The sequence below is a fragment of the Anopheles funestus genome, chromosome X (genome assembly GCF_943734845.2).
Source record: "Anopheles funestus chromosome X, idAnoFuneDA-416_04, whole genome shotgun sequence".
In the NCBI taxonomy this organism is placed as follows: domain Eukaryota; kingdom Metazoa; phylum Arthropoda; class Insecta; order Diptera; family Culicidae; genus Anopheles; species Anopheles funestus.
In genome coordinates, this window is record NC_064597.1 from 4,546,697 (window position 1) to 4,567,947 (window position 21,251).

At 48.8% G+C, this 21,251-nt stretch overlaps 2 protein-coding genes across 9 annotated transcripts; one reads left to right on the forward strand and one right to left on the reverse strand.

The window, feature by feature from the left end:
• Positions 1–61: 61 nt before the first annotated feature.
• LOC125763202 (CAD protein) lies at positions 62–20,931 on the reverse strand. 7 transcript variants are annotated; one of them, XM_049428216.1, is made up of 7 exons: positions 20,330–20,931; positions 16,929–17,423; positions 13,290–16,858; positions 13,122–13,226; positions 1,961–4,015; positions 1,501–1,884; positions 62–630 (listed from the first exon to the last, which is right to left on the reverse strand). In XM_049428216.1, exons 2-7 carry the CDS (start codon positions 17,413–17,415, stop codon positions 433–435), a joined length of 6,798 nt encoding a protein of 2,265 aa, XP_049284173.1. In that variant the 5' UTR covers positions 17,416–17,423; positions 20,330–20,931; the 3' UTR covers positions 62–432. The 7 variants fall into 7 exon arrangements, with proteins under 7 accessions (XP_049284173.1, XP_049282468.1, XP_049285039.1 ...); XM_049426511.1 differs by having other exon boundaries at positions 20,057–20,931; XM_049429082.1 differs by lacking the exon at positions 20,330–20,931 and adding an exon at positions 18,557–18,690.
• Positions 5,574–13,099, forward strand: LOC125768626 (uncharacterized). 2 transcript variants are annotated; one of them, XM_049436967.1, is made up of 4 exons: positions 5,574–6,787; positions 9,547–9,684; positions 9,788–11,819; positions 11,902–13,099. In XM_049436967.1, the coding sequence occupies exons 1-4, from the start codon at positions 6,369–6,371 to the stop codon at positions 12,667–12,669; spliced, it is 3,357 nt and encodes a 1,118-aa protein (XP_049292924.1). In that variant the 5' UTR covers positions 5,574–6,368; the 3' UTR covers positions 12,670–13,099. The 2 variants fall into 2 exon arrangements, with proteins under 2 accessions (XP_049292924.1, XP_049293766.1); XM_049437809.1 differs by having other exon boundaries at positions 11,920–13,098.
• Positions 20,932–21,251: the final 320 nt, after the last annotated feature.

The following is a 21,251-nucleotide window of genomic DNA, read 5'->3' on the forward strand; positions in this document are numbered from 1 at the left end:
GAACCCCGCGGTACTGAACGTAAGGCAAGACTCGTTACATATTTACGTAAGAGTCTGTATGTTTGTTTTATAGTCAACACCCACACGAAACCGTGTTGTTTTATTGTGTAAACTTGTAACAGAAATGCATAACAGTAAGTAAGGAAGTTCGTTGCATGGTTGGTTCCACGAAAAAATGATGTTACAGCAAAAGCTGGCTCCATCACCATCGTTAGGATTGGTTTCATATTTAGAATTAGGTATTCGTAATGTTGCTGGAAACGTTTGTTCCAACATTATATCTAGGATTGGTACCGTATCTAGTATTAGCTTCGTGTTTAGCCCACCTCTCCAATGTATAGATACTTCGTATCGGAATAAACACCTCCAGAACTGACACTGTACGGTGGACATCGGGTTTGTTTTGCGTCCAATTTTTTGCTGGGTTTTCTTTCAGTTTCGTCCCAACACCATCGCTAGCAGTGCCATACGCACGTACATTCCATATTCCGCCTGCCGGAAGTATGCCGCCCTGGGATCGCTATCAATCTCCACACTGATTTCGAAGACGCGCGGCAATGGGTGCATCACGATCATGCGACGCTTGGCCAATGTCATAATTTGGGGCGTTAGTATCAGCTGTCCGCAACACTGCAAGAAATGAAGCAATAGAAAGAAATGTTTAGTGGGCAGTAGGGATGGGCAAATTATAAATTTTGCCGGAGTCGGATCGGTTCGACTCCGCCGCCATCTGGAGTCGGACTCGACCGAACTCGACCGGACTCGACCGAACTCGACCGGACTCGACCGAACTCGACCGGACTCGACCGGACTCGACCGGACTCGACCGGACTCGACCGGACTCGACCGGACTCGACCGGACTCGACCGGACTCGACCGGACTCGACCGGACTCATCCGGACTCATCCGGACTCGATCGGACTCGACCGGACTCGACCGGACTCGACCGGACTCGACCGGACTCGACCGGACTCGACCGGACTCGACCGGACTCATCCGGACTCATCCGGACTCGATCGGACTCGACTGGACTCGACCGGACCCGACTCTACCGGACTCGACCGGACTCGACCGGACTCATCCGGACTCGATCGGACTCGACCGGACTCCAACGGACTCGACCGGATTCGACCGGACTCGATCGGATTCGAACGGACTCTATCGGACTCGACCGGACTCGACCGGACTCGACCGGACTCGACCGGACTCGACCGGACTCGACCGGACTCGACCGGACTCGACCGGACTCGACCGGACTCGACCGGACTCGACCGGACTCGACCGGACTCGACCGGACTCGACCGGACTCGTTCGGACTCGCTCGGACTCGGCCAGACTCAGCCGGACTCAACCGGACTCGTCGGAGTCAAATTTGGTTTTTAGTCGGAGTCGAAAACAATTTTTCATACGCGGAGTCGAAGTAGATCCACAACTCCACTCCGGATTAAACATCACTAATGGGCAGACGCGATGAAAACGCCGGCAACACTGCCTACTTACCCTCTCGTACTCCTGCTCACTTTCAAACCGCTCACGCTGGATCCGTGTCATATACAGCACATCCGTATCAATAATAGCCGTCTCGAGCGAGTCGTACTGACGCTGGGAGATACCCTTCTTGTCGATGTACTGCTTAATGTGGCTCGGCATCTCGAGCCCGGCCGGGCAAACGTAGCGCAAATTCACGTTGTACATCGTCAGCAGCCGTGCCAGTGAGTGGACGGTACGGCCATGTTTCAGATCACCCACCATCGTGATCGTTAAACCGTTCACCGTACCGATTTCCTCGCGGATGGTAAATATATCCAGCAGTGCTTGTGTTGGATGTTCTCCAACACCATCGCCCGCGTTGATTAGTGGCTTACGGCAATGCTGGGCAGCGCGCTAAAATTGTACAATACACACACCAACCATTAGAGCACACCTCGGTTCTATTCACCCAGCACACAAGAACACCTACCGTAACCGCTCCGGGCAATGGATGTCGCAGTACAACTACATCAGCATAACCAGCAATCACCTGGATGCTATCCTCGAGCGTTTCGCCCTTTTTAGCGGATGAGGACGTTTCGTCGATGTGTACGATCCGACCACCGAGACGCTGCATTGCCGCTGCAAAGCTACAGCTCGTGCGTGTACTCACTTCATAGAAGATGGACACCATCACCTTTCCGCGCAATAGATCGTCCAACAGTCGCTCCTTAGCGACGCGTGATTTCATCGTTTGCGCCAGGTGAAAGATTTCGTTCAGATGCTCCTTGGTGAACATATCCACCGTCAGGACGTGACGACCCGCTAGCTGACGTTCACGCACCCCACCCAGCCCAGTATTGATGGAGATTGGTTCGAGCTTACCGACCACAGATTGATTGCCGGTCGAATCGCACCGTATCCTCGGTGGGAGTGGCGACGCCGAACGCATCCCCGATTGCTCCCCGGCAAAGTGTACGCCGAGCTGCTTCACGTGCGCATTAGTACCGTCCGGCGAGAGCAGCTGATAGAATGCTTCGTTCGTTTGCAGGTCCGGTTCGAGGTCTGCGGTCCGCAAGCCCACACCCGAACCGGATCCGATCGAGTGGTTCAGCACATCGATACGCTCGATCGAAGCGGCACCGGCCATCGGTGGCTTTCCACCGTGCCATTCGCGCACGTTCTGCCCATAGCCCGGGTTGACCAACACCAACCCATCGACGTACGCCGTCTCACCGCGCAGCACCACACGATGCACGCAACCCTTCACGCGCATCCCCGCAAACGGTGTCCAGTGCGCCTTGGAATGTGCCGGACGGTCCGGTATAATCCACTCCTCGCTCAGATCAATCTCAACGTACGTGTTCGGTTGCTCCGGCAGGTTAAAGATCCGGCGTGGATTACTGTGGAACTTGTTCACCAGCTCATCCATCGTAAGCCGCCCTTCGGTGACGGCCGTCAACAGCAGCGGGAGAATCGTCTCCAACCCGGGGAAACCCGGCGGTGGCCGTTCCGATTCCTTCTCCTCCCGGGCGTGCGGCGCATGATCCGTCGCAAACACATCCACCACGTCCAGATTGTCCCAGAGCGCTTGCTGGTCTTCCGGGCTACACAATACCGGACGCACCTCACCCCGTCCCGCTCCAATACGGTCGAGATCGGCCGTCGATAGGAAGAGATGATGCGGGCACACCTCGCATGTCACCTTCAGGCCACGCTCTTTGGCCGCCTTGATCAACAGTATCTCCTCTTTGCGCGCTACATGGCACACGTGTATTGGGCGGTCGGTGAGTGAGGCCAACAGCAGTACCGCCGCCATCGTTTCCCGCTCGGCGTGCACACACAGCGGTGCCCGCTTTGGCCAGTTGGCAAGATGCGCCTGCCACACGGATAGACCATTCAATCGCAACGTCGTGAACGTTTCGTTTAGGTAAAGCTTCAAACCGGCCGCTTGAGACGCCAACTCATGAACGGTGCTGAAGTTGGTAGAGGACGCACCAACGTACAGTGCGTAGTCACATCGTGCACCTTTCTGTGCTAGTTCCACCGCTTGCTGGAACGCTCCCCGATCAACTATAGCCGGTTGGGTGTTCGGCATCGCCAGTACCATCGTTATACCACCGGCAAGGGCCGCTGCCGTACCCGTCGCAAAAGTTTCCTTATGCGGTGCGCCCGGTTCCCGCAGATGCACATGCACATCAATAAAGCCGGGCAGCTTTACCATCAACCGGGACGACATACAGTCGATATGTGTCTTCATCGACGGTGCACCACCGATCCGTTGCATTGCCGCTACCAGCAATTTCGCACACTTCACATCCGTCACGAGCGGGATGGAGTAATCGACGGCCAACCGTCGGGTACGGTAACCGTGCGTCATGAAGCAGGCTACCCGACGAGCGCCGCCACCACTCATCGGTGGGTTGATCACCAGATCAAACTGCTTGTTGGCGAGATATTCCGCCAGATGGCGCAGCTCACTTCCAGCACCGTTGCCATTGTCCTCTGCGGCAAACGAATCGAACGTCCACTGTACGCTCTCGACCTGTGTACATGGTAGACAAAAGTGTTAAATAAATTACTACTCACAGATATTTTCAGTACTAACTATTCTTCTTACAGGTGAATAAAGGTATATGAAAATATTTGAATCTATCAATTTGCGTTTCATCGTTAAGATATTTTATTGCTAACTATTTAAAAATTCTACTCGGGAGGTATCCTCTAGATCAGGGGTCTCCAAACTACGGCCCGCGAGGCCCTCCTGAGAGATCTCGAAGTTGGCCCTCAGCTGGAATAGCCATTCCACTCAAAGCGGCCCGCCATCTAAAAAGTTTGGAGGGCCCTGCTCTAGATAACTCTAGTGATTTTGTATTAACTGGTAATGAATTCCCAGTATTAACGAGTTAATGGGACATCCAAATCCTAATATCTCAATGTAGAATATTTGGGAAACATTGAGCTCCAGTACTCTTTCGCGCGAGATGTTCTTTTTGCTTGTGTTTCTAGACAAAGTACATTGAGCTCGCTCAATAAGTTGATCTGAGAGATTGAGATACTTTAAAACACGAAATACAGCCTACGAGATCTTCATGTCCAAGAAGAACTTCCAGTAGTCACATGCGCCTCTGAAACAACGACTCTCTCTAAAGCAGATGAAAACGTATTCGAAAGAAATATTCTCCCAAGATTTGTTAACACCGTATGTATGGAAGGACAATAGAGGAGTTGCAGAAATTAGATCCAATGCCTCTCAAGACAAAGTTGAGTTGGAGTAAGAGCATCCGCCACACAGAGCAATGTTTGGTAGAAGATAGCAGGTAGGTCGAACATGATGTGTAAGTAAGTAAAATACAGCTGTTAAGGCTTAACAGCACGTGACAATAATCATTCGCTTCTATAGAGTTAATTTGATGTGCAATACTTTGCCTCACTAATTAACCACCCTCTCCAAATGGTCCAAATGTGCAGTTTCGTTACACGCGGGTCTGCTAAGTAAGTGGCGGCAAGAACAAGAAAGACCTATCTCTTTACCTTGGCTCCGGGTCGTATTTTTATATTAGCCCTGACGGGGCCCGCTTACACATGTAGCCGGGGCATTGCTTGTTTGCCAATGTTTCCCGGTATTAAAGGCTTGTAACAATAACAAAACGTGGGCGTGCGTGGCGTGGTTTGCACTGTTCTCGAACCTCGTCCCCGTGGCATCGCGACCGAAATGTCTAATCCCGTGAATCAATTTTCTTAAGTGCCGCATGCGGAACTGGTCCCCGTACTGGACAACTCGCTGGACACTCATCGCTTATCGTACCCGTGTAATCGTAACCGAACAATCATCTTCATTGACAATGTTTGAGTTTTGCGGTGTAGGTAAATGGGTCTCCCCAACGACCCAGGGACTACACCCGCTGCTCAGCTTCACGCCGAGCGCACACTGGCGGTTGCGGTTCAATCACCGTAATTAAAATTGGCAGAACCGATGCGGAAAAATAAAACATCTTTTTTTTTTTATTTTTGACGGACCAGCCGTATGCATATATGTAGTGCAACGCGTGTGTATCTGTGGATGGTGTGGCCGACGGTGGTCTCACACGGTGTTCGCCCTGGGATGTGGCCCGATCCGTCCGCTACGTCAGATTCTCCCGACAGCGTACAGACAAAATGCAGGAAAGAGACCGAACGACCGAATACCGTACTCGTACTCCGGGTTTCGTTGAAGACATTGAAAATAAAAGTGACTTCCACTGCGAGGTTGAAGATGTGTTCGCCGGGGGACAAGGGAATGGAGACTAGGGGGGGTGAGTTCGAACTGCTTCAGTGCTATCTGCTTCAGTCGATAAGGAGACAAACAAATTTTCTCTCATATGCTCTTATGCGTACGCAGACTCACAAACCATCAGGCACACTCACCAACCCAGGTCGGGTGAGTTGGTGACGCTGATAACGCGCGTTCCTCTGCTCGTCTATCGACCTACGTTCTAGTGGTTGCGGTCGCGGACAGGAAGAGGCAAAGCATCCGATCATACTCGGGTACGGTCACCACGTATTCAGAACCGAGCCCTTCAGTTTTACCTTGGACTCTCGCGTGTGCTGTAGTGCCTATATACAGTGTGTGCCCCCTGTGTGAGCCAGCGCGTACGTTCGCCCGCTAGAGGCTGCCGCCCGCGTTCAATTTTGAACGACTCGGTGTGTTCTTTATCGCATTTCGCTGCAGTTTCTTCCCTGTGAGTCCGTGAGTGCGTTTTCATCGGAGCGGTTCTTGTCGACGAGAAAAACCAAACAGTGTCTTCAAAAACCACCTTCAGAAGGGCTTCTTTCACACCCGCCACAGTTTGCAAGGCTGCTGTTTGCCGCCATGTGGTAACGATCAAGTTCCGATCCTCTCGCTCCCCCCACCAGCAATGGGCCGCTCGCAGTCGAAGGAGCAACCGGGCGGCAGCAATCCGTTCGAGGCGGAAATAGCCCGCAAGCAGCGCCGCGAGCAAACGGTCCGGGAGCTAACGCAGGAGCGGCGGGAACAGGAACGGCGTGCCCAGAAAGCGCGCCAGCGCGCCGAAAAGGAGGCCAAAAAGCAGCAGAAAAAAAAGAAGAAAAGCGCACGGAAGAGTGGTGGCGGGAAGAAGCAGCGCAAATCGAAGTTGGACGAGCTGCGCGACACGGAACCGCCGCCGATCGTGCGCAAGTCCAAGGCCAAGCTCGAGGAAAGTGATTACGATTCGGAAGCGAAGCGCCGAATGCAGCACCAGCTCGCATTCAACAGTGATATCTTCGTGCTCAACCAGCTAGTGCTCGGCGTACAGTTCTACGGTAACTTTGAAAGGTAACGCCTTTTAGCCTTTACTAAACAAGATAGACACAGATTTACAGCAACAACAACGTCCAGGTTCCGTACTTTACCTGAAGCCCTTTTCACCAGAGGTACTGTACGTAGTCAGGCAACCAACACTAGCAACCAACCAATCCGATATCCTGATCACCTTTCAACCCCCGTTTCGTACGTACTTGATCCCAGCATGAATATCCCGTGACACGGTTTGACTAAATTGCCAACACGTCGGTTTTTTTTTCTCCGTTGTGGTCATCGTGCTACGTCTCCATGTGCGTATCGAGAAGTATCGTGTTCATCTCGTGTAGTACCGTACGCTTATCTGCATTGAAATAGCATTGCATAGTTCGTCAAGAATGCGCAGCGCCCAGGACCCAACAAGAAGCAATTCTCAGTGCTCAAAACCCGTCTTCCGGTGAAGGTCGTCCGTTGAGAAATGGCGCATATCGGAAGGCGAGATGCGTTTGACCAACGCGTCATCAAATGTTCAAGAAGAAGAAAAAAAAAACGGTCGCGACCACCAGCGCAACCAATTACCGAAATTCGTTGGGAATCATCAGATCTCGCTCACTTTCCATTTCCCGCTGGTAGCGATGTTGATAAGCAACCGTTCTTCAGACCATCGGCAGCACAAAACAGCAGTATATACTGCTGCTACCCTTAACGGTCACACACAATTCTGAACCCACGTTCCGACTCATTCGCCCATTCGTGTGGACGAAAGTGTATTGCGTGGTCGGGTGGAGTTTTGTTGTTTTTTTTCTTGGTGTATCTTTCTTCTTGCCCAGCTAGAGACGAACTCTGCTTACGGCCGAGTGTGTCACCGGTGAGATGATTGCTTGCTTTGATGTCACCACCGTTTTGGGTCACTTATTCTAATTGATAACAGTGAAAATAGCGATGAATTGCTGATGTACGCTTACCTACTAGACGATATCGCACCCAGCTATTACACGACACGACATTCGCAACAATTCAAGATGTTTCGTACGTTAGTTCGTCTTCTGAAGGATCTCTTGAACCAATCAGATTGGCACTGCAAAAAAAAAATAAAAATCAACCAAACCATCCACATGTAGAAGCATCAAGAAGCAAACAGAACACTTTAACTGATAGGGCAGTTGTGTGTCCAATTTGACAATGTACCGCGTCAAAGTAATCCACCAGGTAATCCCTGGGCGCGATAGTTGACAGATAGTGCGAAGGTAATTGTAACGCACCGATCATTCGATTGTTCGTTACAAATTGGACATTATCGGGTGTATATATTCTCAAGAGAGACCGAACCGTGCAACATGTTCGGCGTGATAAGAAGACCTAGCCAGGGGCTCTAACACATGTTCCGTTTCTGCAGCAATGGATTCGAACTTGTTGACCAGGTCATGAAATCGGTACTGGGATCCCCATTCTACCGGACGGTGAATGAATTTTCACCTTGTAACATTTTCCCCGTACAGCTCGTATCGAATCACGCAGCATGATCTGACTCACCAGCACCTGTCAGCTTGGGCAACATAACAGGTACCGGCGTTGCCGCCTCTTAAATCATGCCCGGTATCACGCATTACTGACAGCTCCGAATGTTTAACAATCTGTTCGGCCGTGCCGACTCGTGCGAGGTCTGAAGAACTCCAATTTCAAAGCGAAATACTGAGCAACTGGCGGCAGAATTACTTACCAATGAAATGAAACCCGTTACATCAAACACCTCACGTTACAATGTAATGGACGGTTTGATTTGAACTGATCGACTGTTAGACATTTTGGCACACGACACGATACAACACCCGCAACGCTTCTGTAAGGTTCTAGTTTATCGCCCATCAATGATCAGGTGTCGTGATGGCGTGCGGACATTCAATGCCGCACACGCTCGTACTATAACGCAAAGTAATCGGTTCAGCATTAGTAAGTTTTTGAGTGTCTTGGATATAGGCAGATACCATGTATTCCTATTTTCATCTATGAAAGGAGGTCTTCCCCACGAAACTCTCACAGAAATGCCTATTTGATAGGTCTATTGGTGGAGATGATTGGTGAAGAGTTGGATTTTTATTGAGGAATGTTTGGCATTTGATATAAGTCTCAAAAAAAACATCATCATTGAAGAAGATTCATCATATTCGTCATCAGTGCAACACTTGAAGCATGTGCCCGCGTACGATATTGCATTAGGTTTCGTGCGTTCTATCCCGTTGGTTTCCCGCACTATGGCAGACGGAACCCTACCGCCAGAACAGCGACCATGTGGAATGTGAGAACTGAGTGCAGAGATAACGTGCTCCATTCTTCAAGCTCCATTCGTGCTGGCGCCGACGAAATGCGACATTTCGGTTATCTTTCGCTCAAACAATGACGTTTGGCCGACTTCCGATTGCAACAGGGGTTCTTAACACAAACGAAGAAGCGCCATACATATGGCGGGTTTTGCAAAACGAATCCCAAAACAATTCATCAAATACACCGATTAGATGGGCGAAATCGAGTCTTCTCAAGTAATTAGCGCCACGGTACGAGAGTGATTGATTGAACCCCCCCAACACTGATCGAACGGTGACTGATTGTGTGTCTCGTTATCGGGCGGAGTGCATCACCGTGTACCACATCACCCTTGTCTGTGGACGACCGTCCAGCGCATTTGAAAAATATTTATTACGTCATTGGTAGTGATTCGCAATCAATTTGCTGTATTAAAGATCTGAATCACAGCCAGATACTCACGGACCGATTTCTGTGCAATCTGTGTCTTGCAGGGAAATGTGGGAAGCGGTCGAGCGAAATCGTAATGAGGAGAATCGTCGCAATGGAAAGACATCACGCCACTGTAAAACTGTCATCCTCCCGGATCGTCTGTTGGAAGCTGTAGACATGCGTGTAAAGTTCTATGCAAAGTAAGTGCCCTATATTTCCCAAGTCTCCAAGATCTCATACAGCTGTAACGCACTGTAACGTGTCTTAATATTTTCACTTTCTTACCTATACTTTGGAAAACAGACACGGGCCATATAAGAATCGACTGCTGCCATTGCATACGCAGACCTGCTACGTCGTGCATGACAACATCGAAATTACGAACCCTGGGGATAGTTCGGTCTATAGCATTCTTACTGATGCGCCTATCTACAAGCTAGAAATTGAGGATTCGCTCGACGACAAGCTGAAACAGGCAGGTGATGGAGTGGTGCGTAAACGTCGCACCAACTGTCACCATGGTTACATCAAGCTAAAGTCGGTCGAGTTTATCAAACCGAACAATCCACCAACGCTGGACCGGATGGCAACCGCACAGCGGTTAATTGCTTACGGCACCGAACCAGGCCCGAGTGGGCTCAGGCAGAAACTCGGCACTGCCAACGGCATGGCGAAGGTAAACAGTCTCAGTGAAAGTGATACTCTTGAGGAGGAGGAGGAGGATGACGATGACGACGAGGATGATGACAACGATGAGGATGATGAAGAGAATGTACGGGGTGAGAATCGCTTTACCAAGCTAAAATATCGGGACAGCATTATGGTGAAGTATCCGAAGGTGGGTAACGGTGTATATGGCAAGAAGCAACCAGAGCTGCTGCTAGCAAATGCCGGAGTACCATCAACGTCGACCAGCTCCACATCTCCGCCTAGTAGCGAGTACGATTATGCGTACATTACTGCCATCAACACACATCAACCGTTGAGTGTGATGCGATCGGCCGGAGGTGATGAAGCACCAGTCAGTACTACCGTCCTGCCGGATTACTGCATCACAACGATTAGCTGTCCGATAGAGGTGAACGAAGGTTACTATAGTGATGACGAGTCGGAAGGAACGGACAAGCTGAGCGCACTGTACCTCGTCAAGGCGAACGGCACAGGTGGAGTCAATGGGCAGAGTAGCTCGAGAGGTAAAATGAATCACCTGCATCATCATCCGCACCACAGCAATCCGGAATACACGACCGAGCGGAGACAATATCTCAACTCCAAAGGATTTCTGGCGTACTTTGTAAACCTGTTCCAGGACACGCTTGCCTCCGAGCTGGACATCCCGGCTGAGGATTTGCGTAACGCAACCTGGAAGGGTGCGGTCGTATACAGCGGCCAGTGGGAAATCATACCCGCCATCCTGTGTCCGTGGCCACGGGAAGCCATCGAATGGGTGCACCGTAAGCGTGACGTCAAGATCAACCCCTTAACAAGGCAGAAGTTCCAATGGCCAACGCAGCCAATGATCCAGAAGGTGAAATCGTTCGGCTGCCACGTCATACCGATCGGGTACGCACCGAAACAGGGCCAGAACCGGTACCGGCAGCTCGAGTGGAAGATTGTCTTTCCCGAGGCGGAACGCTACCTTGAGAGCTGTCTCACCGGGACGCAGATCAAGATCTACATGATCACAGTGCTGCTGCTGAAAACGTTTGTGGAGCCAAATCTTACACCCGGCATGAGCATGTTCGGCATGGAGCATTTGCGTGCCCATCTGTTCTGGCAATGCGAAACGAACTACGCAGCGTGGCCGGAAGATTATCTCGGCGAGGCACTGTTGCGCTTTCTCAACGCTTTGCTCGATCGCATAAAGACGCATACGCTGCCCGATTACTTTCTGCCGAGCCGGAACCTGTTCGAAAACGTACCGGAACGGGTACTGGTGGAGCTGCACAAGCGTATCTTTCGCATCACAGAGAACCCGGTGATGCATATGCTGATTGCGCTGCGCAATCTGAAGCTACCTAGCGCCCGGTTAACGTTCTATCCGAAGATACGGATCAAACGGCTCTACTCGTACCTGGTGATCGACAACCCGCTCAAGATCGTTAACCCGATGCTGCGCGATGAGGATGAGAACCTGGCGGCCGAGGACTCGGACGAGAATGATGCGAACGAGCGTGAGATTGCCGTCGGGTCGATGGCTTACTACAATCAGCAGGAGGTAGAATCGCGCCGCAAAAGGACCCGCATCGTGCGTTTCTTGGTGGCGGAACAGCTCAAGAAGGAGCGGGCAGTACAACCGGAACGTCGCCAGTCGGTGGAATCGATCGATTTGACGGTAAGTGGGGGAACGCTTGAATCATTGCCAAGGTGTACAACGCCTTCCATCCTCGCAGCTAGGAGATTGTTGATTCGAGTAGTTTGTTTTTAACTTTCAGTTTCTACCGCTCAAACACATGGAGAACCTGCGCCGACAGCTTATCTACGGGCTGTTCGTGGAGCATTTCCTGGAGATGGCACGTGTGTCCTGTGGCTTTCGGACGCTCAACCAGGCGTTGATCTATCTACGTCAGGCAGAGCGGCTCTGCAATCTACTCGCGGATGACGAGGGCCTTGAGGAGGCCCGGCAGTACCTTAACCAGATATACGGCTTGCGTCTAGAGCTCGCAAAAGCTAATGCAAAGGGAGCGGATCGACCGGCACTGCCGAAGCGCACCAGTACCAGCGAGAATCGTCCTATCGCTAGCCGAAAACCTTCGGTCACGCGTCGGAACAGCAAACGTACCACCTACACCAACGTTCGCCAAACGTCCGTGGGGACAAAACGTAACCAGCAGCAACCGCGCTTCTTCTCGCCCGACAACGAAGACGACGACGACGATGACGACGACGAAGAATGGGAAGACATCGAACGGAAGGAGATTGAATTGAGCGGCGGCGCTGGACGTAACCAACGGCGAACATCCCGACCACCTTCGTCCCAACCTGCTGGCGGGTTGCGACGAATACCTTCCCAGCAGCAACATCATCATCAGCAGCAGCAGCAAATTAGTGTTCAGATTCACGCACCAAAGTCACCGGCCGGTCCACCGAGATCGAAAGGACCGCGTCCTTCGTCCGACGACATCGACGACATCTCTCTGCTACTGGGCAACGTTACGGTCTCACCGAGACCGGGATATCGATAGTTACCAGCAGATAGCAAAGAGAATTAAAGAAGGCGAGAGCGAAAAAAGAGATATATATATATGGAAAGAGAGAGAGAAAGTGAGATCTGTAATAGGATGGAGATCAAATTAGGACCCTACGGAGGTTAGGAAAACCCTTTCTGTGATAAATGGTACCGGGAACAGTGACAATGGGGGCCGCTGATGCCTAAATGCTGGGATTTGCAGACAAACAATGGATTTGGGAAACTTATTGTAAAAGTACTGCTTATAATTCGGAAAGATACTGCTATAAACGACCTCTAAAATACTTAACAAACATACTTGATATAATACTATTACAACCGTATAACAATATGTTGTTTTTTTTTTGGTCAAAACTCATATCCTGACACAAAGGTCCACAGAATTCGAAGCATTCCATCATATAAAATACATTACATTTAGCTGGAATGTTAACGAAAGCTACTCACCTCAACGCCGTGTTCGGTATAAAAGTCACCCGTGCCCATTGACGCATACAGCTTGTAGCCCATCTTCTCGAGTATACGTATCGATGGTAAGAGTTCCATTTTGTGCTGTAAGAGTGCGTACAAGTAGCGTTAGACAACCATTTGCTAGTGAGACCATCTATTTCTTACCTTGTAACTTCCAATACTGAGTAGTATCGACTTCTTCGGTATTTGGAATCCGGTTGACATCATAGCCTTGAGGTAGGCTTCGTAGCGATTCTCCCCAAAGCAGGCAACCTCACCAGTTGATGCCATCTCCACACCCAACATCACGTCAGCTCCAGCCAATCGGGAGAAGCTGAACTGGGGCACCTTTACACCAACCAGCCCGCGACCATGCATCACCTCCACAGGCTCAATATCCGTATGTCCCACGATGACCCGCGTAGCCAGTGCCACAAAGTCGAAGTCAAGCGTCTTCGACACGAACGGGAACGAGCGCGACACGCGCACATTACACTCGATCACCTTCAGCTCGTTATTTTTCGCAATCAGCTGCATATTGAACGGACCCGTTACATCCAGCAGGTCGGCAATGTCTCGGGCTATCTCCTTGATGCGCTCCAGCGTTTCCCGGTTGATGTCTTGCGGTGGTGTCACGAGTGTCGCATCACCCGAATGTACACCAGCGTTCTCCACGTGTTCGGACACGGCCATGCACAGAATGACACCGTCCGCCGCAACTGCATCCACATCGATTTCTTTTGCCTCGACCAGAAACTTCGAGATCACCACCGGATGCTCTTTGCTGACGTCGGACGCGTGCTTCAGGTACGTCTTGAGGTCCTGGTTTGAGTAGGCTACGTTCATGGCGGCACCGGACAGCACATAGGAAGGCCGTACCAGACACGGATATCCGACCTCCTCACAAAACTCGATCGCCGATTCCAGATTCGTCAACTCCTTCCAGCGCGGTTGAGAAATCCCCTTGCGGTCGAGCTTGCGCGAAAACTTGAACCGATTTTCGGCACTATCGACCGATTCGGGTGACGTGCCCAAAATGCGTGCCTGCTGCCGATGCAGATCCATCGCGATGTTGTTCGGCAGTTGGCCACCCATCGAAAGAATTATACCCATCGGTTGCTCCGCATCGTAAATATCCATCACGACTTCGAACGAAATTTCCTCAAAGTACAGCCGATCGCACATATCGTAATCCGTGCTGACCGTTTCGGGATTGTAGTTCACCATGATGGTTTTGTGATTTAATCGGCGTAACTCCTTCAAACACCCGACGGCACACCAATCGAACTCGACCGAGCTGCCGATCCGATACACACCCGAACCGATCACCATCGTGTACTGTCCCGGGAACTCGACATCGTTTTCGGTGGCACTGTACGTCAGGTAGAGATAGTTAGTCGAGGCAGGCCACTCACCCGCCACTGTATCAATCTGTTTCACGAAGGGTAATACGCCAAGTTCCTTACGCTGCATCCGTACCGCCAGCTCGGTACTTTTAACGCACTGCGCAATCATACGATCGGAAAAGCCAAGCCGTTTTGCTTCACGCAACATCGCTGCCTCCGGTACGCAACCGTGCTCGAGCTCTTCCAGCTCATCGGTAAAGTCGATGATACCTTTCAGCTTGCGCAAAAACCAACGATCTATCTTGGTCAGCTCGTAGATCTGTTCCACCGTGTAGCGGGCCTTCAGGGCAGCAGCCAACACGAACATACGCTTGTCGGTGGGTTGCTCCAGCTCCTGCTCATTCACCGGCTTCAGGTAAGGATCGAACCCATTCACACTGTCCACCATCCGCAGTGCCTTCTGGAACGCTTCCTCGAAGGTACGCCCAATCGCCATTACTTCGCCGACACTCTTCATGGAGCTCCCAATATTCTTGCTAACGCGTGCAAACTTCGCCAAATCCCAGCGTGGCATCTTCACCACACAGTAATCGAGACTCGGCTCAAAGCAGGCCGTCGTCACACCGGTCACCGAGTTACGGATGTCTGGGAGCGGTATCGCCAGCGCCAACTTTGCCGCCACGTACGCCAACGGATACCCAGTTGCCTTACTGGCCAACGCGGAACTTCTCGACAGGCGTGCATTCACCTCAATGATGTAGTACTCTTCCGATTCCGGATTCAACGCGTACTGGATGTTACACTCCCCAACTACACCAAAGTGCCGTATGACACGTATCGCTGTGGAGCGCAACAGGTTGTACTCCCGGTTGGAAAGTGTCTGAGACGGTGCCACCACAATACTTTCTCCCGTGTGAATGCCCAGCGGATCGACATTCTCCATGTTGCACACGGTGATACAGTTGTCGTAGGCATCGCGCACCACCTCGTACTCTACCTCCTTCCAGCCCTTGAGCGACTTATCAATGATGAGCTGATTGGAATGTGCCAAAGCTTGGTTCGCTAGTGCCTTCAGTTCTTCCGCGTTGCTCGCAAAACCCGAACCAAGACCACCGAGCGAGAATGCGGCACGTGCCATTACGGGATAGCCGATCGTATCCGCCGCATCGAGTGCTTCCGATACGGAGTATACCGCTGCTGACGGTGCGACCTTCTCACCAATCTCAGCCACACGTTCGGCGAACAACTTGCGATCCTCGGTTTCAATGATGGAACTGATCGGTGTACCCATAATCTTCACACCGTACCGACTAAACAATCCGGCCCGTTCCATCTCAATGCCAACGTTCAAAGCGGTCTGGCCACCAAACGTTAACAGTACACCGCCGGGTCTTTCTGCCTTGATTACCTTCTCCACGTAATACCGAGTCAACGGTAGAAAGTACACCTTATCCGCCAACCCCTTGGAAGTCTGAACGGTTGCAATGTTTGGGTTGATCAGGACCGTTTGAATGCGTTCCTCCTTCAGTGCCTTGATCGCCTGCGATCCAGAGTAATCGAACTCTCCAGCCTGCCCGATAGACAATCCACCCGATCCCAATATTAACACCTTCTTGGGACGCTCCAGATCGATCGGTACCGGTGGTACGTATTGCAGTCGCTCGTTCAAACGGTCCTTTACCGACACGTGCTGTTTCTTAGGCTCTCGCTTGTACTCACTCACCACCTCAAGAAACACATCGAACAACACCTCCAAATCTGCCGGACCAGCCGTATGTTCCGGATGGAACTGCACACTAAAGTACGGCTTAGTCTGATGCACAATACCCTCGTTCGTACCATCGTTCAGGTTAGTAAACAGCTCCTCCCATCCTACCGGCATCTGATTGGAATCGACCGCAAAACCATGATTTTGCGACGTCATATAGCATCGCCTAGTGCCAAGATGCATACAGGGCAGGTTGTGACCCCGATTACCGTAGCGCATCTTAAACGTACGACAGCCGGCCGCCGTCGAGAGGATCTGATGCCCGAGACAGATGCCAAAGATTGGCTTCGCCGTCTTCATGTTGAGCAAACTCCGCAGATTTTCCACCACCTCCCGGCACATCTCCGGATCGCCGGGACCGTTCGAAAGAAACAGCCCATCGTACTCGTCCGGGTTCGGTCGTGCATTCCACGGTACCACATCCAACCGTGCACCACGGCTAACGAAGCAACGCACTTGATTTAGCTTTAAGCCACAATCTATTGCCAAAATTCGGGGCGAACCTGATTCGTTGTAGGTGCGCGGCTGAGCCAATGATACCTCCGCGACCAGGTTTCGCAAGTTTTGATTGCTAAAGTTGAGACCGGCAATCGACAAGACACGTGATTGAACAATCTTTCCTGCAAAGAAATTATATTGATTAAAATCCTCGGGAATTTTATGAGGCAGAAGAAAAGAACAAATTCTTACCTAGAATAGTGCCATTTTCGCGTATCTTTTTAGTCAACGCTCGCGTATCTATTCCACTAATTCCCGGCACACCATGCCTCCACATCCAGCTTGACAGCGTTAGCTTACTGCGCCAGTGCGATGGTTCGTGGCATATTTCACTCACAACCAGCCCAGCAGTCCATATGCGGTTGTTCGACTCAAAGTGCCGCATTAGCCCACACTCATCCAAATCCGCATCCGGGATGCCGTAGTTGCCAATCAACGGATACGTTAGCACCAGTATCTGGCCATGATACGACGGGTCGGTCATCGATTCCGGATAACCTACCATACCCGTCTGAAACACGACCTCACCATCTACGCTCACATCCGCACCGAACTTGTGGCCGGGAAAGATTGTCCCATCCTCCAGCACCAGGTAAGCCGTCGGCGGTCTATATTCACTCAACTCTTGCTTCCGTACTTCGCTCGGCAATGCGACGATAGCTTCCTCGTTCGGCAGCATGGTTATCTCTGCAAACGGATGATAAAGTTTTGGTTTAATTTATTAAAATTTTTAACATTTTTCCTCTATATTCACAATTTTTTAAAGACACGTTACCACGTAATTCATGTAATAAAATTTTTAAAAACAAAATTCCTACGGACCCTTCTTTACACGGCGATTTCTTGGAACGACCTAACAATAACGCGCTAATGTTAACCTAAAATATTTGGAACTCCCGTATATATTCGTCAAAACAGAAAAGGACAACAAATCCCAATCCTAGATACAATAGATCTTGCCTTTTCTCGTAAAGAACAGATCGTATTCTAGACCTGCCATAGATCATCATCACCATAGAAAAAAAAACCCGGCTAAAATTCGTACAAATATATTGTAAAGAACAGGTTCCCTGCTTTTGTGCATGTGGTTGAGGGAACTGGAAAAAAAGGGGTTCCATATTACCCACACTTCGTTCCTATCGCATTTTTCACAAACACACATAAACCAAGGTCAAATCAAGAGACGCTGTCCGATGATAAATGTTTGGTTGAAGTTAATCATTCCACGCGGTGTTTTGCCCTACTTTTGTAATTGAAGTAGAAATCTTCTTGTCGTTCTCTACAACACATTTACTAGTAAATGTACTACATCTTCAGATGAAAGGTAACGTCTAGCGCAAGATTTGTATAGATTTTTTAATTTTTGAAATTTACCAACAACATAAATTAATTATTATTGTCAGATCTCTTGAAATTGAGGAACTTAAATTGATAAAACAAGTCCAATTTAACGAAAACGGCACATTCGAACACATGTTCATATAACGCTTCTGTCAATCTACACAATAATCGAAAACCCGCACATTCCTACGGGCTTGACTGTAGTTGATTTGATAGATGAGTGGTTCATTGCTGCTTTCTACGCATTCGGAGTTATAAAGGCACATCGCTAATATACTTTTCTTTCCTTTAAACAATTCTCCTTTCTTCAAAACTAATGCCGGTTTCCAACAGATGACTTACAAATCTTCAGTCTTCAGCCGGAAGTTGCTGCTAGCACAACTAGACTGCGAATGAGCGTGTGCTTAGTTATCTGCCGCTACGTCCTAACTATAAACACACTATCACATATGCCACAGAAAAAAGCTGATTATACACACCTTTATCAAATATGTGGAACAGAAATTAGAACAAAAATACGCACTGCTAACGAAGGATAAAGAAAGCCCCTTGTGCCATTTGACCCCGACCGCGTGTGGAAGCGAAGACTGACTTTTTTGTTATTATTATTTTTTAACGAAAGTGTCAGTCCCAACCAGAAGAGTGATAATTTCGTTGATTTAGAATTCTTTTTTTCTTTTGTGAAGGAATTTCAACGTTTTAACGACATGAAATAATGGTAATAAATGCTTTCAACAGAATTATTATAATTTAAAAATAAATTAAGATAGCAACCGGCAATATTGGCATCCACTGAAAACTGTTACAATGTAACGCATTACAAAGTATGCCTGATTGCACCAACAGTTTGTTTATTGTTTTCATTAAGCTCTTGATTAGGTTTTCAAGTTTCTCCCGTTGTGCTACGCTGTTGGCAAAATGCATCGACTCCCTTCGATCTGAATTAAAATCCAAAAATTTTCATTTAATTTTTTGTAAAAATTAAACTAAATAAATTTATTCTAATCGTTTCTTCAAGAAAATGGTCCTTAACCTACCATTTCCCAGTTATCTTTCGTAGGTTTTATTGCTTTACACGCACTGTTCTTTATCACGTTTACACAAGTGTACCAATAAATTACACGAATTGTAAATAATCACCAATAGATATTGATTTTCAACCACACGAACGGTCGATAACGGAGGCTTAGAGACGTACGTGTGGAACGTTTTCAAAATAGCGTGACAAATTGTTATACAGATGTAACGCAATTAGAATCTAGTTTAAATATTTTAATTGTTGTTTATTTTGCTTCCAGAGTTTAGCTACAAATTTTTACTAATAATCCATTTTCCGGTCATTCAGGTCTATTTCGTTCGACCGGAAAATATAAAGAGGTATAGGGTTAAAATCCAAAAGGGCCTAAGCTAACCTTCATAAATCATGAAATAGGCAACGGCACTCAATCGTGAGTTACCATGGCTACGTAGCCATGCTTACGCTGACGGTATGCTTACGCCGCGTATGTGTAGCTCCACCCTTAGCCCTTAGAGAGATCCCGAGGTGGCAAATAAATAATCTATCCCGCATGAAATGAGTGACAACATTGACAGTTGTAATTCAAATATATTGAGGATTACTGTGAGAAAATTCGAATAAACTCTTCAACTTTTGATTGAAGAATAGAGGCTATTGAAGAGGCTATTTCTTGAAGTTCTTCGAAAAGAATGAAAGAATTGCGTTCGTTGGACCAGAATAGTTAGTTCGTTTCCAATAGGTAGATCTGCCGCTCAACTCTGGGAAACTCTCGGGAATGTAATATAGATAGAATAACTTTACCATTTGTCGTCGAAATTATCATCCGCCAGGACATTTCGGATCGTAAAACCAACAAAAACCCAGTAAACCATTTGCACCGTTTCGGCACGGTGCGTTCGGTTAACAAGCATATAAAGAGATGATTTATTGTGCAAACAGAGGTTCCTCAATAGTACGTTACCCGCCATTACACGATGCTTGATTATAACAAATAAACCGAACACTAGTTTGGCAACACGCAGTACGAAGCCGGTACGCACTTAGAATAACTCATCTTACCATCTGGTAGGCTGACACTGCGGCCAATGTGTCAAATGCCACCGGTACCACCGAAGCGATTGTCCATCGTCACCCTCTATGTATGAGTATGATAAATTTCTACACTTATAAATACTATATTCGTTCATATACGTCCGACACGCACACGCATACATACTTGCTATCGCTTGCTTACCTTGTATCGCTTCCGTCAATTTCTCCACATGCCTTTTTACGAGTACGATGACGGATGACAGATAATTAAGTAAAACAAAGAAAGTACATTCCCCCCGAAACAAAAAAAAACATACGCACAAAAGCTGCTACAGTGTTTTGCGAAAAATGTACACACCTGCAACGCAAGGTTGCAAATTCGTTATCTCTCTTCACTTATTGCATCGTCTTCGAACACATCGCATCTAGATTATTTCCGCTTTTCCTAGCCGCGCCACTAAAACTGCTCACTTTGGTTCGTTCGCTTGATGATTGTGAATATTCACAAAACCCCAAATTTGCCTTTCGCTATTCCAACCGGTGCACTAATTTACACTACGCACAGAAAACAAAACAAATAAACTCGCTAGCTCACATCAGACAAACATCACTAAGCGTGTTGCTGATCGGTAATAGCAACATTCAGTGAATTGTTTTTTACTATGTACTTAAATGTGACGCAGAGAGACTGAACGTATGCCCGTAGAATGCAAATCTCTTACCGCGAAAGAGAAATGCGTAAGCTTTGCAGGGTTTCCCGAGTACGAGCGATAAAGTTGGAGCTATATCGGAATTACCTTCAAGTAACACTGGAGCGTTTAGAAGTAGATGTTGAATACTTCCTATTTCCAGATCTTCTTCCAGAAACACACAAACTAGTTCTGAGCCAAAGCCTTCTTAACTGACACAGCCATTTTGGGATGCTATGCGAGTGTGTGGGTTGAGTAAGCTTTACACAACATTCTTGTTGGAAAATATTCCACATCCACCTCAACGTATTCCAGCACAATGCTGTAAAGTATTCCGAAACAGTCCCAACTTTACCGCACGTACTAAAAAAAACCTTGCATCTTGTGTATGGCATTTAGCAACACTGTTGAGAGCAGTTGCTGTCAACTACTCCT

Excerpts from the sequence above, each read along its gene's own strand:
- LOC125763202 (XM_049426511.1), bottom strand. Across the intron at positions 4,016-13,121 it reads ATACCGAACACGGCGTTGAG|GTCGAGAGCGTACAGTGGAC; the intron begins GTGAGTAGCTTT and ends CCATGTACACAG. Across the intron at positions 1,885-1,960 it reads CATTGCCCGGAGCGGTTACG|CGCGCTGCCCAGCATTGCCG; the intron begins GTAGGTGTTCTT and ends GTACAATTTTAG.
- LOC125768626 (XM_049436967.1), top strand. The coding sequence starts at position 6,369 with ATGGGCCGCTCGCAGTCGAAGGAGCAACCGGGCGGCAGCAATCCGTTC. Across the intron at positions 6,788-9,546 it reads TTCTACGGTAACTTTGAAAG|GGAAATGTGGGAAGCGGTCG; the intron begins GTAACGCCTTTT and ends TGTGTCTTGCAG. Across the intron at positions 9,685-9,787 it reads CGTGTAAAGTTCTATGCAAA|ACACGGGCCATATAAGAATC; the intron begins GTAAGTGCCCTA and ends TTTGGAAAACAG.